This window comes from Parambassis ranga, chromosome 17 (genome assembly GCF_900634625.1).
Source record: "Parambassis ranga chromosome 17, fParRan2.1, whole genome shotgun sequence".
NCBI lineage: Eukaryota > Metazoa > Chordata > Actinopteri > Ambassidae > Parambassis > Parambassis ranga.
In genome coordinates, this window is record NC_041037.1 from 3,710,172 (window position 1) to 3,724,736 (window position 14,565).

The 14,565-nt window shown below is 40.2% G+C and overlaps 3 protein-coding genes across 3 annotated transcripts; 1 reads left to right on the forward strand and 2 right to left on the reverse strand.

Annotated features, from left to right (window-relative positions):
* Window positions 1–314: 314 nt before the first annotated feature.
* Window positions 315–2,314, reverse strand: LOC114450401 (7-alpha-hydroxycholest-4-en-3-one 12-alpha-hydroxylase-like). The gene has a single exon (XM_028428447.1). The coding sequence runs from the start codon at window positions 2,273–2,275 to the stop codon at window positions 740–742; it is 1,536 nt and encodes a 511-aa protein (XP_028284248.1). The 5' UTR covers window positions 2,276–2,314; the 3' UTR covers window positions 315–739.
* Window positions 2,315–3,357: 1,043 nt separating this feature from the next.
* Window positions 3,358–10,597, reverse strand: rab12 (RAB12, member RAS oncogene family). The gene is made up of 6 exons (XM_028427038.1): window positions 10,186–10,597; window positions 9,077–9,137; window positions 7,668–7,806; window positions 7,490–7,579; window positions 7,262–7,366; window positions 3,358–6,271 (listed from the first exon to the last, which is right to left on the reverse strand). Exons 1-6 carry the CDS (start codon window positions 10,415–10,417, stop codon window positions 6,164–6,166), a joined length of 735 nt encoding a protein of 244 aa, XP_028282839.1. The 5' UTR covers window positions 10,418–10,597; the 3' UTR covers window positions 3,358–6,163.
* Window positions 10,598–10,915: 318 nt separating this feature from the next.
* Window positions 10,916–14,446, forward strand: napgb (N-ethylmaleimide-sensitive factor attachment protein, gamma b). The gene is made up of 12 exons (XM_028427036.1): window positions 10,916–11,113; window positions 11,404–11,471; window positions 11,555–11,639; window positions 11,810–11,827; window positions 11,908–11,938; window positions 12,033–12,142; window positions 12,291–12,357; window positions 12,429–12,499; window positions 12,629–12,707; window positions 12,793–12,872; window positions 12,953–13,082; window positions 13,453–14,446. The coding sequence occupies exons 1-12, from the start codon at window positions 11,058–11,060 to the stop codon at window positions 13,591–13,593; spliced, it is 936 nt and encodes a 311-aa protein (XP_028282837.1). The 5' UTR covers window positions 10,916–11,057; the 3' UTR covers window positions 13,594–14,446.
* The last annotated feature ends 119 nt before the right edge of the window (window positions 14,447–14,565 follow it).

The window sequence follows — 14,565 nt, forward strand, 5'->3', positions numbered from 1 at the left end:
ACATTTGGAAAAGAGCGATCAGATATTGATGAAGGTTTTTTTCCCCTTTTTAGTTGTTTAAAAATTAAGTTATAACTTCATTTAAATTGAGGTTAATAAACAACTCCATTCAAAATTAAGTATTAAGTATTTGTGCGAAAAATTACTGTTGTACCAATAAAAGGTAGAATAAAGTTGTTTTTGAACAGTACTGAATCCACTCTTGTTATGTAGCGCTCTAAAATCTCAATATGGATATTTCTTAAGGATTGTTTCAAGCTCATGAGCTGGTTTCACAACTTTAGCCAAATAAATGCAAGAACACACTGAGAACATCAAGAAATACAAATATTTATTAAATTTCAACAAACCATCAAAGTGTGGTGGAGAAAAAAAAAAACAATGAACTGCACTTGTGAGTGAAGAAATGTGCCCTCAGCGAAGGGGCTTCACACCGTAACAGGCACAAAGTAACTACACATGTGGCATCATGAGAGATTATGCTGAAAAAGCAAAGAAGCGGTGAGAATATTCACAAATATTTATATAAACAGAGGTTTTTCAAAGTAAAGAAAACATTAGTGCATTTGCACTTTGTAAATATACTCAGTGAAAATAACTGACAATTTGATTACAGCAACATTAAAACTCTTGAATTAACTCTTGAAGCTACCTCTATAAATTGCTTAACAAAAATATTTCCTTGAAACATAGTGGGAGCTAATCGAAACTAACAAGGACTATGACAATCAGAAAATGTTTAATATCTGAATCTGTATTGAAACTGAACATCTTTGACAGGCTGCATGGAACCAAAGCCCCACCGCTTGAAGTCAATCTGCGGTATCTCCACATCTGGATTCTTCAGCTCAAACTCAAAGTACACCAACATGAGGAAGACAAACTGTTTCAGCTCGTTGGTGGCAAAGAAGCGCCCAGGGCACATGGAGACCCCGGCGCCCCAGGGCATGTTGTAATACTTGATCTTCTTCCCTCCTTTGTAAAAATCAGTTTTCTTGCTTCCATCTGGATTCAGAAAGCGGTCGTATTTGAACGTATGAGGGTCAGGGTGGATCTCTGGATCAATATGCACAGCGCTGTAAGGAAAGATTGACATTCTGTCGCCCTTGCGGATGAAGTACTCACGTCCGTCTGCCAACTTCAGGGTCATATCTTTGATTACTGCCCTGGTGAGGACGGGTGCTGTAGTGAGTCGGAGGGTCTCTTCCACAGCACTGTCCAAGACTGGTGTTTTAGTCAGCATTTCATAGGTCAGGTCTACTAAGGGGCCACCACGCTTGACTTCTTGCCCTGACTCCATTAGAACTTTATCCACCTCTTCCTTTACAGCCTTCATGGCATCTGGGTTTTTCATGAGGTAGAGAAGCAGCCAGAATGACGAAGGCCCAGTGTTGCCCTGAGAGGCCCACAGAAGCACGAAATTGTACCTGCCTATCATCGACTCCTTCATGCCTCTCTCCTCTCTTTCCTGCTGCATGTCCCACACCCAGCCGCTGATGTTGTCTTTGTTCTTTATCTTCTCCACAGACAGAACGTTCCAGAAATGCTCCTTCAACCGGTCTGCTTCCATCTTTTTCTTCGGCGGCAGGACTCCATAGGCCAGGTTGGGAAAGAGCTGGTCATATTTCCGAAACTCATAAAACAGGGCATCTGATTCGACTCGGTCTTTCTCTTTGGCTCCCTCCTCACTTCCCTTTGAGTTGTGTGGCACATTACCGTACAGGGACAAATAGCCAGCTCTAAAAACAATATTGTAGCAGTACATGAACAGTCCATCTTCGATCCAGGTCCTTTGCTCTGTGGCTGAGCTGAGGTTGTGCAACATGAGGTTTTGCAGATTAGCCATCATGGCTTGTGTCATTACTTTCAGGCCATCCCCCTTCAGATGCTTGTTGCTGGATATCTGGAGAAGCTGGTGATCACCGTCATTAGCTTTGTAACCAAACACTCTGTACACTAACTGCTTAGCAAAGTTGCTAAAGTCCAGTTTTTCTCTGCTCTCTTTAACAAATGACCCAAAACACAGAGGGTCCTGAAGGAATGTAAAATAAAACCCTCCGAGCTGTACAGTGAAGACATCGCCGTGCTGCTTCCTCATCCTCTCCAGAAACTTGAATGTGTCTCTGCGGAACTCTAAGACATGACCCAGCCATGGAATTAGCCCTTTATCCAAGGGTGGTTCTCTTGCCCTACGCTGTCTAAATGCCCCGAGAAGGTACAGAGCTCCAATCAAAGCAGCAAGAAAGCCAAGAAGGATTGGCAGCAGCAGCCCCATGACTGACTCCTGTTAGGCAGCCACAGAGTGATCTGGAGCTAAGCCCCACAGTGAACACAATAAATACATGTTTGCTCCTCCCCTCTTCACTTGAATGATCAGTTTCAGCATTCCAGAAATTGCACAATACGCCCATCCAGCTCACAAAACCTTCACTTTTTTTTTGTCGTGACCTATGAAAGAGTGTGGTTAGAATAAATTTCAACCGAGGTTGCATAATCGATACGTTCACTTCAGGTTAAACAGCGCTTCAATTAGGGGCCGTCAATAAAGTAAAGTTGTTCTTCAACACAACATGGGACAGATAAGGTACACCTCTTTATACCTTATCAATAAATATATGGATATGTTCTCTTCCTTTCTCTCTATTTTTAAGCAAAAAATATGGCTTAAAAAAAGAAACATTCTGTTGTTTGCTGCCAGTCTGTCTGTGTTAGTCCCATTTTACAGTTTACAGAAAGCTATTTATTCATAATGTATCTATGAATTACATTTTAAAACCTCACATGTGTATCCGTTGAAAAAAACAGCAATAAATTAAAAGTATGGAGTTTTCACATAAATAAAACGATATGATGCATTGAAAAAACTCTACAAGGAGTTTAATAATAATATATATATATATATATATAATAATATTTTAAGGGAGGCTCACTGGCACTGATCAAGAGTTCATATTTAATATTCATGCAAGTTCACAGCTTGTTCCTTTAAAGGAACACAATGGTTTAAATGTGTAAATGTTTAGTTATCTTGTCTTTAATCTTGGCAAGGAAAATCGACATTGTTTTTTTTTTTTTGCTCCTGTTACTTCAGGTCAAATGGAAACAGACAGAACTCATACTAATAAGTTAAAGTGTGTCTCATGCTTAGTGGAACAGGTCAAGGGAATCAGACAATCTAGATAAAACCTGGCCTTGACCTGCAGCTGAAACCCGTCAGGGGACATTCCATTTTATTGCATGACCCAGAACAACTGCTGTGCGAATCAGCAGACTAAATATTTGTGAAGCAGAAGATACAAAAGATTACGCCCGCCCTGCGCCGTTTCATATAACCATTATAAACGTATTACCACGCTGTCAATGTTTTAGGCATGTTTAATTATTTGAGTATGCATATTTACAAATAAATGTACACAAAATATATATTTGGATTTAATAACACATTAATTATTGAGACATTATCATATCGTCATTCACCATATTGTCATTTTATCTTGACTTTTGTAAAGTAGCACATTTCTTCAAAAAGGTCGTCTTCCAAAGTCTACACGGTGGAAAGTCAACATGTTCCTTTTTTTTTGTTGCACCTGCAGTGGACATGAAGCACCACCTACTGGATTACACAGGAAAACAGGAGTAAAAAGCAGTAACAGAGCTTAACCTATGTTGATATGTGTTTTTTTTTTTATTATTACAAGATTTATTGGGCAGCGAAATACAAAAATTTTCACCGTGTTTGAATTTTGTGCAAAGTCTCAAGCATGTTGACGCCTTGACAAAGGCACGTGTTTAATATCATATTAAAAGAATAATTCCTTCAGTTACAGAGGGCCTTAACACATGACAGTGCTCGGGCCTGAAATAAAAGCATCTTTTAAATGTATATTTTAAAAACACAGAGTAGTATAAGGGTCGGCCATTAAAACAAGAGACCACAGGGTTAGTGCCAAAACACAAAAGGAAAGGGAGGACAGATGAAAAGGTTTCATTCCAAACACCAATGTTTGAAGATGCTTTGTTCTTATAATCACATTTCTACGTCTTTAAGTTTGGTGTGAAACTATTCACCTGTGAGAATATATACGATGTGCCATTTTAAGCCTATAAAAGCTTAACCTTAACATAAACATTAAATAAAAAACAGAAGTAACTAAGAGAAAGTCAGTCAGAGCAACTACAGATCAGGTCCTTCACCCTCAAACTCAAGCTCAACCCATCAGAACAAGTGTTTAACTGCTAACAACGCAATAATATCAGAGGAGGATTCCATTACATGCATAGTCTGATACTTTTGTTCTTGTTTTGTCGTTTTAAAATGTGCATACTGAACAAACCAACGTTTGTTCAAATCAAATCGATGATTCAAAACCACCACACAAGCATGTTTTCATTCCAATATCAGTATCAGAAATGCCTCCAGTAATACATAAGACCCATCAAACCCACCCAACACCAGGTTCCTTCAGTGAAAAATATTATTAAATATTATTTGTCACTTTAAAACAACAGCTGCCAGGGGCAGCGTGGCCTAACCAGCTGGGTTACCTACAGTTTACAGAGGAATTAGTGGTGGTGCAAACAAAGGAAAACCCCTCCAGTAAAGAGGTGGTGTGTGAAATCTTATGAGGCATTCTAACAAACATCACATAAAAGAATGAAAAAACAGGATGTCTCGTTTTACTAATCTGTGGCTGCACTTTAACAAAGAAATTCTTATCTACGTTATTATTCTTGTGCAATGTGCTGGTTTTAGATCAGTACTCACGTCTTGGCTGTAACATGAGGCTCAGCCATTAGACGTTGGCACTAGAGCGGAACAAAACATCTTTTAAAGAAGGCTTTTCTTCATTAAACTGCTATGAAACTCAAAGTGAGTCCAGCCTGTAAAGCCAAATTTCTACTTTCTGCATTTGTAAGTCTCTGTGTGTGTGTGTGTCCATGTGACGTCAAATTCCTCATCAGGAGTTGAACAACACGTCACTGTGCACATGCCACTTCCTCACACCGCTGTGTGTCTACAGCTGTCTCACCAGCACAGAAAGTAGAAATTCAGCTATTCAGCAAGTGCAGCTATGAGCCAATCAAAGTTTCCTGAGTCATTCACAAACTTACCAAACCTTCCTGTACTTTTCACCTAACAAATACTCACACGTTTAAGTTTCTGTAAGCTCAAAACATTAAAACACTTAGAAATATTAGTAATAAAACAAAGGCTAACTCCATGTGTCTATTCCCTCTGATGAACACAGACAATGCCCCTGTACAAACACCAATCCCTCAAAGACTACATTACCCATCTCTCCTTGCATCTCCATATCGCCTCAGAGACAAGGGTGTGGAAGAATCCGGAGCGGCCACGACAGTATATAGATTTCTGTTAGTGCTAAAACATGTCAGTCATGTCAGCTTAAACTAGGGAAGATGGATTGTAGTGCAAAATAATTCATACAAATTTGAAATGAGCCGTTCTCCAGCTACTTTAATACTTTAAGGCAATGCAACATAAACTGATATGATCACCACTGTGCAACCACCTCCTGCTGGCCAGAAACATCTGCACCTCGTCCAGTCATAACAACATATTTACACCATGTGCTTTTATGTCAAGTCAGCTCCTCGCCTGGTAATAAAATCTATTAATAAAACTACTGTACCTATAGACCCAGAATATAAAGTAAGCTGTAAAGGCGTGAGATGTTGTTATCCCTTTTCTGTGAGCTAGAGATAACTGACCATTCAGCCAATGTTAAAGTGTGTGTAAAGTGATCAAACAGGAAAAGAACAAGCTGTAAGGCCCTCAGTTATCCTCCTCTTTAGAAAAATGTGCATCTGCTACCGGAGGGCTCTCTATCTGGAAGGCACCTGTAGAGCACAGCTAGCCTAACAGTCTGAGCAATGAGGTAGTCTGGGTCAAGTGTCGACATAAAGGTAGGAGGAAGGTGATTCAACAGGCCTAAGTGTTAGTGTGCTGCGGGTCATAGTGTACAAACAGGAGTAGAAACAAGGGAGGAGGATAATACTGCTTGTTTGAGAGAGTCCATGCATCAATTTCAAAGTGCTGCCATGTGCTGCCCCCTGCTGGCCAGACAGGCACTACGCATGTGTGAGCTGGGTGTGTGCTGTGTGTGTGTGTGTGTGTAGGATGGGGAAACTGCTCCGACTCTCAGCAACAGCGCATGCGAGGAGGGGGCAACTCCGGCGGCACTTCCGGTTCAGGCTGCAGAGACAGGACGCTGTTGGAGAGCTCTTTGTTAGGAACTTCCAGAGGCATCTGTTGGATTAGAGATGAAATCATATCAACAGTTAGCATGGTTAGCATGGATGGAGACTGATATTAAAGTTATTCTGAATAAGATGTATGGCTTTCTAGCTTGAGACACACAGGATATGTCTGTATTAATCAGGGTTTATGCATTTTCAGCTTCTAGTTGTACTCAAACCAACTGGCTGACAGTTTGCAAGACTGGGGCTGAAGGGCATGCCCAAAATTCAAGCCCTTACATTTAGTTAAAAAAAAATATGCCCAATAAACAGAACCTATATTAGTTTACATTTTATAATAAAATATTTAATTCCTATAAATGTAGAAAATTACTCAATTCGTCAAGTAAGGAGCAAACAAATCATTGACTTAATCATTTTTGTCTGACGGCACAAGCTTTATGAAACAGAGATGTGTGCTGAAAGGAAAAAGTTATAAAAATAAGACTCCTTAAAGGAAAGAGGAAGAACAGAGGAAGGAAGCTTTGAATGGAGCCAAAAGGGTCGAATGATCCTACAAAGAAAGGAGTACTAAAGACTTTTCACAGTAAAGAGATCTGCTTGTGTCTTAAGAGTGACACACAAACTGTCTTTAACATTAATGATTTGGAGCCTAAGGTGCATGTTTGTTACCACTGGAGTGCAGAGAAGAAAAGGTGCTGGTGTCTGATGTTATTGTTCATTCTTTTCATCCACCTGGATGCTATTATCAGGAAACTAGATTAATTAATTATCCATCTGTGAACTCTTTGTGACAGTAAATAACAGAAATATAAGTGGGACTAAAGCCCAGCATGACCTGATGTGTTTCATTTCCTCACATTACCTTTATATCCAGTTAGCAACTGGCAAAATTATAGGTACAATATATATTTAGCAACCGGTGTTTATTTTTTTTACAGATTGTATTATATTTAAATAGAGTCAGAAAACAAGTAAGACAAGAGCAGGTTGTTGCATCACTTACACAATTAAACAGTGGTGAATATGTGACACTAACCTTGCTAAGAATGTCGTCCACAAGCTTCAGGAAAATCTCATCCACATTAAAATTATCCTTGGCACTAGATTCACAGAAGCGCATTCCACTTATCCGAGAAGCAAACTGTAAAACAGAAGGAGTCACAATTATTTCTGTCTTTAAATCGGTCTTATATTGTCCGTCTCCTGCAGTCTTTTTCAGACACTTTAGTAAAATGAAACTCAAGTGTGGGTGCGTTGAGCCCACCCTCTCTCCTTGTTGTCTGGTGATGATGCGGTCAGACTCGCAGTCCAGCTTGTTCCCAACCAGCAGAAGTTCTGCTTCCTCTGAAGCGTACTGTCACAAAACAGAGTGTGGACACAGGTCAGGACACCACCAGCTTCCCACTTCAAATGAATCAAAGCAGACCTGTGTTTTTTTTTACCTTGTCTATCATTTTCATCCATTTAGGAAGATCGTCAAAAGTCTCCTGTTTGGTGATGTCATACACAAGCACTATTCCCTTGGCTCCTCTATAATAGGCTGATGTAATACTGTTGAACCTTTCCTGGCCAGCAGTGTCCCTGGAAGGAAAACATTCAATCACACATAAATAAAAGCAAGTCATGTGAATCAATTGATTTATTAAAGATGAATTTGATTGATCAGCAGATGATTAAAAAACAAACAAACAGGGAAAGAAGAATCAACATACTAGAAAGTCTACATCATAAATCAAGCCACACACTATTCATGCTAAAACATTACATCACTTTATGACTTAAATTTCTTTTCTACAGTTAAAAAAATAAATAAAGACATATTGGTGATTGCTTGGTTATTGAATCGTGTATAACTACTGAGCAATTAACTCTCCAGTTCTATGTTTAAATTTAATTCACATTGTGATGCATCTGACCATTTTAGTCTGGATTAGCAGCATGACATGTAGTTTGAGTCACACTCACAGTGCAGTGTTACTGTACCTTCAGCCAGCTAGCCTCTCCCTTTTCACCCCGTGAGTCACAGTCAGGTTTTATGAGCAGGACAGCAGACAGTCAGCAGTACAATGGCAAGGTTAGGTAAGGCCAGGAGCAGCAGTGATGGAGCTTGATGTGAGCAGTTCAACATGAGCGACAGCACACACCAACGACAGAAACCCCCGATCGGACAGTTCAAAGGCGGGCAGAGGGATTGACGTCGACACGGGATGTAGTGACAGGATGGATGTGATGTAGTTATGGGGGGGGGGACAGGTGGGATGTTAGTGAGCACGACAGGTGTGTTAGTGAAACAAGCAATGAAGGTCAAGCATTTTAGAGCCAAGCACTGGTCAGACACAGTCGATGCACAATACACGCAGTGAGTACAAACAGTTTCCAAGCTGTAATCTTCCATCGTGGGACACTGAATATTTTCAAAATTTGATTAGAGCCTAGTTGAAGTCACAAGTCAGGAACAGCAAACAGAATCAAATGACATCCTCCTCATCAGTGGACTGATGCCATGTTGGTTGGAGCCGTGGTATTTAAATGAAGCCATATAAACATCCTCATTTCAGACTCTGTTTGTTTTCTTTTGTCCCTTTGCTTTGATTTGACTTTTTTCTATAGAACTGTATTAGAAACTCTGTAGTCAGAAAAAGAATTGTATGAGTGGTTCACAGTATATTAAAAGATTATAAAATTCTACTGGAACAGTTTTTTTTAAAGGTGGGAGGTTGAATATAACACAAGCATTACCGAGTTAGTGTACAAAGCGGAGATGAACCCAGCAAGCTTGCAGTGTAACAGGACAGACAGAGAACAGGCACCCTGCAGTAGAGTAAAGGAAGACTTCTGCTCAGCTACTCACCATATCTGTAGTCTGATCTTCTTCCCTCTAAGCTCAACTGTCTTGATTTTGAAGTCAACTCCTGTGAGAGAAAAAATAAACATGTGAACACAGACAAACACCAGCAATTCTTCCAGTTGAACTGACTGGTTGGTTTATAACCAAATATTCATAAAAGGGTTGTTTCTGCCCTTTAATTTAGCACCAAATAACTTTGTGTGTGTGTGTGACCATCCAGGTCACTTCTTTAAATATAAATGAACTGGATGACTGAGAATCTTTATTAAAGTTGTACCGAAGCCTTTTAAATTATTTTTGTGACAATCACAAATATTCTGTCTGTGCTGTCTGATCAGAGGAACACAATATTATGAGACACACAGCTCACACAACAAGTTGTGACACAGAAATAACAGAGCACAAAATAGAGCTCTGCCACAGCAGCTGTTTGTGTGTGACTATTTTGGGACTGGATAGTATGGCTGGCTGGTGTACCGGTCACAGGACTGTTTACACAAGTCCACATATAAAAAGAGCTCCAATAGTTTAACACATGTAGGCACTGCACAGCAATTTATCACCATACCGACTGGTAATTGTGCCCGTAGTTAGGTAATTAGGGTAAGTCTGTGATTTCTAAGACAATGCATGAGTAACTTTATTATATATAATATTATAATTGAAGATTTCTCACACACTGGATAATACTATAAACCTTGTCATCAGGGGTATCTGTCTGTTAACCACGTCTGTTCTTTGATGTTTGACTTTATGATTTCTTAACTGGATCAAATTTACTGCAACAACAACACACATTATTTGAACCACTATTCAAAGAGTGGAGGTGGTGGAAAAATTAATGTCATCATAGCAACATGCTAAAGCTGCATTAGCTACAGCAATGTTCCTGTTTAAGTTAGCTTTTGTTAGCCATTTACCGACAGCCCTAACTACACCGTCTGTCAAGTTCCATTACACGGCAAAGTAAGAAGCTCTACGTTCATTATGTTTCCCCACAATTACAGAATAAACATCTTCCCTCCAGTAATTAGTCGGAGCCCAGCTACAGACTGTAGCTAGTGAAATAAAAAGTTGACAAAAACAAGACCGTAAACGCCTCCTGTCCTCACCTACGGTCGACTTGCATGATTCACAGAAAGTGTCGTCCGTGAATCTCTCCATGAGGCTGGTTTTACCAACTCCCCGAGAGCCAATAATGATAATTTGAAGTTTGAAATCAGCGGGTCTGGGAGGCATCTTCCTGCGGCGTGATTGAGCCCCCAGAGCGGGGGACGAGTTCGCGGAGCTCCCGCCGCCGCCGCCACCGGCGGCCCTCCGCGGTATGTCATATCGCGGATCCATTAGCAATTCCACATTTGTGATAAATAAAAAGAAGAACAGACAAACGAGCCTAGACTGTTATATACCCGAAACAAATGCCTATTTCTAACTTTGTTTTGTCCCTTGAGAAGTTTGGGAAAGTTTGTCAGTCGCCGACAGTTGTTGTTGTTCAGCCATTAGAGACCGAGGGGGCGTCGTGACGTCACTTCCGCTTCCGGTACGCACAATTATTTTTTATTAAATCAGAATAAAAAATATTAACAGGTTAGAAATAAAAATAAGTTGATATAAAATAGAATATATATAGCTATATATATAGCTATATATTAGATATATAGCTATATATATATATATATATATGACATCAATGTGAGCATCAATCTGACTTTGAGTGCGCCATAAAAGCCTGTTGGGGTCTTTATGAGAACGCAAGGCAGAACCTTAAAAGAAGATTTCGCCTCACATTTACATTTTGTGCATTATTAGTACAGCTTTTTATCATGTTTTGTGTGTTTTGTCCTCGGCGGCACCCGTAGCCTGCGACACCGGATGACGTTGCGGCCAAGGAGGAGTTCTTGTTAATCCAAACATCGACGAAACAACATCTACGGGCGATTTATCGCTAACAAATTCATCATATCTCCATCAAGCAGTTAACAGCATGGCTGCTCAGAAGATAAACGAAGCTCACGAACACATAGCTAAAGCGGAAAAATGGTGAGAAGCGACTGAATTCTGTTTGATTTCCTGCAGAGAAAAACATCAGTTTGATTTAACACTGATGTGAGCTAGCTGTAAGGCCACTGTGGTGTTTTTACCAGAAAAGGTTATGCGACATAAACTGTCAGTTTGGTCGTGTTATCAGTGTATTATTGTATTATTATTATTATTGATTTAGTTGATAATAAACCAGGTGTCATGTATGTGTTATTAAGGGTAATCTGACCATGTTAGCGCTTCTGCTAGCTTTAGCTTGTTTGTAACTGGTCATCGTGATGTTTTTGTAGCCTAAAAACAAGTCTGACAAAGTGGAAGCCTGACTTTGACAGTGCTGCATCAGAATACGCCAAAGCAGGTAAGACAGACCAACATTGCTGGTGGCTTCACAGACATCACAGTTCACTGAGAACTAATGTTTATTTTCTTATTTTTTTGTAGCTGTTTGCTTCAAGAATGCCAAGCAGTACGAGCAAGCAAAGGATGCTTACCTGAAGGAGGCTGAGTACCACACAGAAAACAAAACGTATCCTGTCTGTGGTTGCAAGGAATAGTTAATCAATAATCAAAGGAATAGTTTTGGGTAAAAGTGAAAACATTTGCTTACTTAGCCTCTTGTATGAGACATATTATAAAACCAGGTGATCAATCAATAAGCAATGAAACCACTGTTGTTTCCTTAACCTTGTCCTTCAGGCTTTTTCATGCTGCAAAGTAAGTATTTTATATTTTTAACCTCTTTTATTGTTTCCTACACACATTTGTTTTAATCTAACTTCCCTCTTCTTCCTCAGGGCTATAGAACAGGCAGGTATGATGATGAAGGTGAGTGACCTGCGGGGTACACAGCAAGGTCGCTGTGAGAGCTAATGTGTCTGCTGCACAGCTGTAATGTCGTTCCGTGTTTGCATTGTAACAGGAACAAAAGAAAATGCCGGAGGCCATCGACTACATAGAGAAAGCCTGCATGATGTACATGGAGAACGGCACTCCTGACACTGCCGCCATGGCTCTGGACCGGGCTGGAAAGTAAGAAGATTACTTGATTGTTGCATCTGTTGACAGAATCTTATTGTTAACAGTAAACACTGCCAGACATTAATTTAAAGTTTTCTTGCTTGCTTCTTATATTACATATCATCATTCCCTTTAAGCTAAAACACGTTTTCCTCTTCAGACTGATAGAGCCTATAAACCTGGAGAAAGCTGTGGACTTGTATCAGAAGGCAGCTGGTGTATTTGAGGTAAGGATGCCAACAACAGCTAAATATGTATATGTGTTTTTTTTTTGTCTGATATATTTTTGCTTCTGCAGAATGAGGACCGCCTGCGTCAGGCAGTGGAATTGCTGGGAAAAGCCTCCAGACTTCTAGTCAGGCTAAAAAGGTAAAGGAAGTGATGGCAGACATGTTGCTTAAGCCTTTTTCCCTGTTCCAGCTCTTGTTATGAACTCCTTGAACAAAGCAGCACCTGCTTGTCTTGAATGCTCTCTTTGTTTTTTGTCTTTCTAACCAGGCTGGACGAAGCAGCAGTCGCCCTGCAGAAAGAGAAGAACATGTACAAAGAGATCGAGAACTTCCCTATGTGCTTCAAGGTCAGCTTGTGGTTTTATGTTAATATAAACGTTATTTCTTACATTACAAATGAGCTTTTGCTGTGATCCCCTTTGTATTCCTCAGAAAACAACAGCTCAAGTGCTGATTCACCTTCACAGAGGCGACTATGTGGCAGCTGATAAATGTGTCAGAGAAAGTTACAGGTTTGAGAGAATTCAGATCCGTTTCTAATGTCTCTATATTTGATCAAATGTTAACTCAAACAACACCTGATCTTCACTAGCTTGCCCGGCTACAGTGGAAGCGAAGATTGCGTTGCCATGGAGACATTACTGCAGGGCTACGACGAGCAGGATGAGGACCAGGTGTACCGCGTGTGCAATTCACCTTTACTGAAGTACATGGACAATGATGTAAGTACAACTAATGCCTAAACACTGATACACGTGAGTTTAATTATTTTTTTGGTTCGGAGTTCACATTGGCCTCTCGGTGTGATGATGCTGTAAAGTTTGATAAGATTGTAGCCAAGCATGCAACAAACACCAGAGAAGATGAGGATGGCAGGTTATTGTTGTTATTCTAGTTATGAAATTGCAGATTTTTGAATATGAAGAGACGCAACGGAATGACAGAGTGCATGCAGTGATTGGATGAATGAATGAGGAAGAGGCAGAGCCAGACAGCGATGTGAAAGGCTAATCTTTGGGCTGCAGAAACAGAAGTGCTGATAGAACATAGCCTGTAAACCTGTGTAATACCGACACATGTGATTCCTCACAGTACGCCAAACTGGCCATTTCACTGAGGGTACCAGGGGGAGGAGGGAAGAAGAAGAAGGCTGCTGCTGCTCCACAGGGTGGTGGTAGTGGGGCGCCGGCTGCAGCTGATGATGAAGATGATTATGAGGGCGGGCTGTGTTAGCCTTCAGCCTGCTGAGTGCTGAGTCTACCCATCTGCTGCCACCAATACACCCTGTATGTGCGACTTAAAAAACCCTCTCATGGCAGGCTGCTCGATCTATATTGTGCGAAAAAAAACAAAAAACAAACAATTACATTAGGTGTTGCAGAATGGAAGAGTTAAATTGTGTTTTGTTTTGAGGCGGATCCTCGGCCTGCTGTGTGCACATGTTCTCTTATTTCTTGTCTCTGTGAAGCTGTACATTTTGCTGTCGTTGTTTGTGGGTAAAGTGTAAGATTATATAGGTATATTCAAATCAGAAATACTCTTAATTACGTCTAATCAGCGTATAGGTGTTTATATGTACAGAGTTAATTTATTCAGTGTTCATGGCTGAACAATGATCCTGGAGCAATATGGAGTCAGGCTGTTAATGCATGTGTGGAATGGTTAAATAAAAATCTGGATGAAATCTGCTTTAAAGTATGATATATATACTGTTGTCTTCAACATCAGCGCTTACTCAACTCCTTCAAAAACAGCTGATTATGCAGCTTGTAGACTGTTTGTTTGTCTACCTCAAAGTGTGTGTTACCTTTGAAATATAAGAATAATCCGGGCTGTGTTTTTATTTCCAAAAAAAAACCTCCAGTGAAATGATACCTGAAGGGACCATGCAGTGAGGTTATCGGTGCACTTCCCCACATGTTATGGCTGCGTTTTCTGTAAATGTGTAAGAACAATGTCATTTCATCAGATATTAAAGTCAAAGTTAATAAAGGGAATGTTTACTATTATTTGTAGTGTTGCCCACTTCTTGTATATTCCTCCAAACTTGGCACATGTATCAATAAACATTTCCATTTGGGTGGCACTTAATGGTCTGTTTACTTTCTTTTAAATGAGTTAGTGGACAGATTTCCCCATAGTCTGACAGCAGAATGGCCTCTGACAGACATGCAGTGACTGCATATGTTCTTAAGACCCTATTTA